The sequence below is a fragment of the Rutidosis leptorrhynchoides genome, chromosome 1, assembly GCF_046630445.1.
Source record: "Rutidosis leptorrhynchoides isolate AG116_Rl617_1_P2 chromosome 1, CSIRO_AGI_Rlap_v1, whole genome shotgun sequence".
Lineage (NCBI taxonomy): Eukaryota > Viridiplantae > Streptophyta > Magnoliopsida > Asterales > Asteraceae > Rutidosis > Rutidosis leptorrhynchoides.
The window spans coordinates 724730567-724736427 of NC_092333.1; the positions used below are offsets into that span (position 1 = coordinate 724730567).

General features: G+C 34.9%; 1 protein-coding gene across 1 annotated transcript; it reads left to right on the forward strand.

Moving 5' to 3' along the window:
• The first annotated feature begins 3563 nt into the window (after positions 1-3563).
• Positions 3564-5227, forward strand: LOC139886330 (U-box domain-containing protein 26-like). The gene has a single exon (XM_071870095.1). The coding sequence runs from the start codon at positions 3733-3735 to the stop codon at positions 4978-4980; it is 1248 nt and encodes a 415-aa protein (XP_071726196.1). The 5' UTR covers positions 3564-3732; the 3' UTR covers positions 4981-5227.
• Positions 5228-5861: the final 634 nt, after the last annotated feature.

The following is a 5861-nucleotide window of genomic DNA, read 5'->3' on the forward strand; positions in this document are numbered from 1 at the left end:
TCAAGCCGTAATATGGCATTTGCAAAGTTTCTTGCACAAATTATTAAATTGAGAACACATTATTCTGATTACACCATTAAAAGGATGAGACTTGATAATGCTGGTGAGTTAACATCTCAAGCATTTAATGATCATTATATATCTACAGGGATTGTTGTTGAACATCCAGTTGCTCATGTGCATACACAAAATTGGTTTAGCTGAATCAATAGATAAACGCTTACAGCTAATAACTAGACAATTGATAATGAGTACAAATCTCTCAATATTTATATGTGGACATGTAAATTTACATGCTGCGACATTAATTCGCATTATACCATGTGGAAGTCGTAAATATTTTCACTTAATACTTGATTTTGGCCAAGAGCCAAATATTTTCTACCTTAAAACATTGGTTGTGCAGTGTATGTTCCAATTGTATCACCACAACACAATAAAATGGTTCTTCAAAGAAAGATGATAATATATTTTGGATATAAAACATCTTCAATCATAAGATATATTGAACCCATGATGGGTGATGTTTTTACAGCACGTTTTGCTGATTGTCATTTTAATAAAACATTGTTCCATAGATTAGGGGGAGAAATAAAAATAAAAAATAAAATGATGCTTCATGATGTGAACATCAATTAAGGTATATTGAACTCGCACAAAAGAATGTGAAACGAAAGTTCAAAAATAATGCATATGCAAGAACTTGCAAATTAATTACTTTATGCATTTACAGATATAAAAAAGTGACTAAATCATATATACCAGCGATAAATGCTCCAGCTCGAACTGAAATTCCAAAAGCTGGCAATAATGTCACTGTTGAGTCTTTGTCACGCATCAAACGTGGAAGATCAATTGGTTCCGAAGATAAAAATCCTCGAAAAAGAAAATCAGCTGATAATGAGGTAAGAGAAAGTGTTCAAGAAGAACCACAAATCAATATTCCTTCTGCAGAGGATATTGATAAATGTAAATACTAAAATTGCGATAAATTATGCAATATTATGGAACCGAAATGAAACTAAAATCTCTATGAGATATTTTCATATAATGTTACAATGACATCATGAATAAAGATGATGATCTGGAACTAAAATCTGTCATTGAATATACAAAATGGACATGATTGAGCTCAATGGAAAGGAGCAATAAGAGCTGAATTAGAATCGCTCGATAAAAGAAAAGTTTTCGGATCAATCGTTATCACTTTTAAAGATGTGAAACGTATGGGATACAAATGAATTTTTATCCGAAAAGAAATGTGCAAATGAAGTTACAAGGCAAAACTAGACTTGTAACTCAATATTTCCCACAAAGACCAGAAATGAATTAGGAGGAAAAATTATCCTCCTGTAATGGATACAATTACTTATTAGATACTTAATCGACCTGTTAGTTATTTAAATGCATCTCATGAATGTTGTTACTACTTATCTGTATGGATCACTTAATAGTGATATATATGAATATACCTAAAGGGTTAAGGTATCATAAGCATCTAATGTAAAACCCAAGGGAATATATTCCATTAAATCACAAAGATTTCTAAGTGGGTTTATACAAACGGGACGTATGTGGTATAACCGATTAAATGACTACTTGATAAAAAAAAGGGTATAAATATAAACTTATTTTGCACGTATGTTTTATAAAAACAATGTTCGGATATGAGATCGTAGTTGTTTATGTCAATGTTCTTAACATTATATGAACAAATAAAGAGATCTATGAAATCATTCAACTTCTAAAGAATTATTTTGAAATGAAAGATCTTGAAAAAATCAAGTATTACCTTGGATTGCAAATTGAGCATATGCCTAATGGTTTACTTGTACATCAAACAACTTATACCGAAAAGATTTTAAAACATTTTTTTTAAAGACAAACTCATTGTTGTTAGATCACTCAATATTGACACTGATCTATTTCATCCCTGCAAAGATCATGAAAATTTTAACAGATCGGAAGTTCTATATTTTAGTGCAATTGAGGTTCTTATGTATCTTATAGATTATACAAGATCTGACATTTCTTTTGCAGTTAATTTGTTGACAAGGTTCAGCTCAGCCCCTACCAAAAGACATTGGAATGGGATCAAACAAATAGTTTGATACCTTCGGGGAACTACTGATTTATAATTATTTTATTCTAACAACTCGAAACAAGATTTGTTTGGTTATACAGATGCAGATTATTTATCCGATCTACATAAAGCTAAATCTCAAACTGGATATGTATTCCTAAATGGAGGCACCGCAATATCATGACGTTCTCAAAACAAACACTTGTTGCAACATCATCAAATCATGCCGAAGTGATTGCATTACATGAAGCTACTCGGGAATGATTTTAGTTAAGATCAATGATACAAATCATTATTGATTCTTGTGGACTAGAACGCTATAAAAGCGTAACAACTATCTATGAAGATAATACAGCTTACATAATACAAATGAAAGAAGAGTATAACAAATGACAGAACAAAACATAAATGCTGACGAGGCGCTAAAGCTATAAACGGTCTTAACGGTCATAAGTTTGATGGAAAAGAATGGTATATTGGTAAGGCTCAGAAAAAGACTGAAAGGGAATAGGAACTGAAACAACGGTTTGAACAAACCATGAAGGAGACTGTAGACAAATCACGAGGGCCAAACTTGTACATAAAAGATTTAGATGATACAGTTTCAGATGAAAACCTCAGATTTTTCTCATATACTCAAGATATCGTAAAAGACAACCAGATTAAAATGAGATACGTTCAATCAACAACTCTGCTGATCTTTATACCAAAGCACTGCTAACTGCTATTTTCAGAACACACGTTCATAATATTGGCATGAGGCATGTTCAGAAGATGTAACAACTCAGGCGTTGCCTACTTGAGGGGGAGTCAACTTTATGCTGCACTATTTTTCCCTTAGCTAAAGTTTTATCCCAATGAGTTTTCTTTAGCAAGGTTTTTAACGAGGCAGTACTAGTTATTCTCTAATAAAATTGTCATCCAAGGGGGAGTGTTATAAAATATCTAGATTGTGTTATAAAATATCTAGATTGGATGTTAATTTTATTATTATTATATTTCTTGCATAGTAATATTTTATACTATAAATAGACATGTATGGTAACCATTTAAGGTGCACCATTTCTCTTGAAATATCAATATCAATATTTCTTCTCTCTTTCTTCTCTCTTTTTCTCTCTTTGTTCTTATAACCATTAAAAGTAGTTATAAGCCTACTGAATTATAACATTTATAACGATCTTTAGGTTATCATTTGAAAATTCTAAACAAAAAAAACTAAAAAACCAAAATAGAAAAATACGAGTAGAATCTTTTATTCGTGATGATGGGAGTTTAGATATCTTTTCTTTCCATTCCAGCATGAAAATGGGCCTACCACCTTTGACCATACCCCACTCCATTCAACAACTATGGTTAAGCCTCAAGTTAATGGTAACACACGTGTGGTAAGAAGTAAACAAAGTACCATCGTCAGATAAAAAGGGCCACACCCCCTTCACCCTTCCCACCTCCCCTCTGTTGTGTTTCTTACTTTGTCCCCCCTGTTCCATTTCATTTCATTCATTTCATTGCATACTTATATAAATACAAATATGAATAAATCATGTGTCAGAATTCCAAAATCTTACCCTATACAAACAACGAATTAATATAAATTTTGAACTGAAAGAAGCGATAAAAGTTGGGAAAACGAAAAAAAAAAAAAAATGCCTCGAAGTTTAGAGCCATTGGATGTTGCTGTGCAGATCCCTTATCATTTCAGGTGTCCAATTTCCCTTGAACTAATGACAGATCCAGTCATAGTCAACACCGGTCAAACATACGACCGGTCTAGCATCGATTCATGGGTGGCTACCGGAAACACAACCTGCCCTGTAACCCGTTTGCCGTTAACAGACTTCACCTTAATCCCCAACCACACGTTACGCCGGCTCATACAGGAATGGTGTGTGGCTAACCGGTCTTACGGTGTGGAACGAATCCCAACACCAAAACAACCAGCGGATCCTGTCATGGTTCGTTCCTTATTAAACCAGGCTGGATCCGAGTCAAATACCAAACATGCCAGGCTGTCCGCGCTACGTAGGCTACGTGGACTTGCACGTGATTCGGATAACAACCGTTCTCTTATCTCCACGCATAACGCACGTGAGGTACTTATCGGAATTTTGTTCACCGAAACAAACCCTAAACTAGAGGAACTGAAGATTGAATCGCTAGCGCTTTTATCTTCATTTCTCCTATCCGAATCGGAGTGTTCGTTAGTGTCGTCGGATCCGGATCGGATCCGTTACCTAATTTCGCTCCTATCGCATACGTCGATTGACGTTAGAGTTAATTCAGCGTCGTTGCTTGAAAATGTCGTCGCCGGAACGAAATCGACGGAGGACCGGTCACAAATCAGCAACAACGACGACGTTTTCGAACGAATCGTTGATATCTTGAATTTTTCGTTAACGTATCCGCGCGCAATGAAAGTCGGAATCAAAACATTGTTTGCGTTATGTTTGGTGAAGGAACACCGTCACAAGGCGGTGGATGCCGGAGCAGTTGAGGCGTTGATTGACCGGTTGGCTGATTTCGAAAAATGTGACGCCGAAAGAGCGTTAGCCACGGTGGAGCTTTTATGTAGGATACCAGAAGGATGTACTGCATTTGCGTCTCACGCGCTGACTGTGCCATTATTAGTGAAAATTATTTTGAAAGTAAGTGATCGAGCTACGGAATACGCTGCCGGAGCGTTGCTAGAGTTGTGTACAGCGACGGAACAGTTGCAGAGGGTGGCGGTGGCGGCGGGGATATTGACACAGCTGTTGTTGCTTGTACAGAGTGATTGTACAGCGCGTGCAAAGCGAAAAGCACAAATGCTGTTGAAACTGCTCCGGGATTCATGGTCGGAAAAATCGGTTCGAAATTCAGATGATTTTGCGTATAGTGACGTCGCTCCATTTTGATTCTATTTTCTCTGTGGATGATTTTAGTCCACTTCTTTTTTTTTTTTTTAATATTGTTATTTTTAAATTATTAGTACTAGTTTTTTTAATTTAGAATATAGAAAGAAAAGAAAAAACGATCATTAAAGTTGTAGAAGGTGGTGGGGTATATACGAGAGGAAAAAAATTGTCTTTGCGGTATGTAACAAATTTTTGATTTTTGATGGTGGTTATATTTTTTGGAAATAGAAAACATGAAGGTTTAATATGCAAACATGTGATTTCACCTTACAAGATAAGGTAATTTATCAAAATTCCTTAATAAAATAACTTAACATTGATTTAATGTCTTACCTTATCCAAATCTTTGGTATAAAAATTGTAAATTTATATAATGATAATGATGTTCAAAATAGTGAGTTTTGTTGTTCGATAGTGGGTATTAGAATGCTCAAGAGGTCAATAGTGAATAATTCACCTTTTTTAAGGTTTCACGAGTCTTTTGATAGAAGTAATGCTTAAACAATGTGTTGGGGGTGCTCATATCATGTTTTGGGCCCCTAGCCTTCATAGTTCAAACGTTACTAACAATGAGGTATGAATGTAGAACCAGAATATGCCGATTTTTCAATGGCATACGCATATTTTATGTATGGAGGCTTGTGCATTCGGTGCTCATCTTCTTTTCCCTAATCGAATTTGTTGGCATGTAAGTAAATGACCCTGTTTCTGATTAGTGAACATGTGTGAAGATCTTCAACAAGCGACGATGAATAATTTTCAAGGTTTCTTAACCATATTTATCATGAATGAATAATACACTTTACATCGTTGAAACCGCTCACTTTTCTATAAATATTTACGAGGAGATATTATATACATGAGAGAGTTTGTTGGAAGTA

Coding starts and splice junctions, on each gene's coding strand:
- LOC139886330 (XM_071870095.1), top strand. CDS start 3,733: ATGCCTCGAAGTTTAGAGCCATTGGATGTTGCTGTGCAGATCCCTTAT.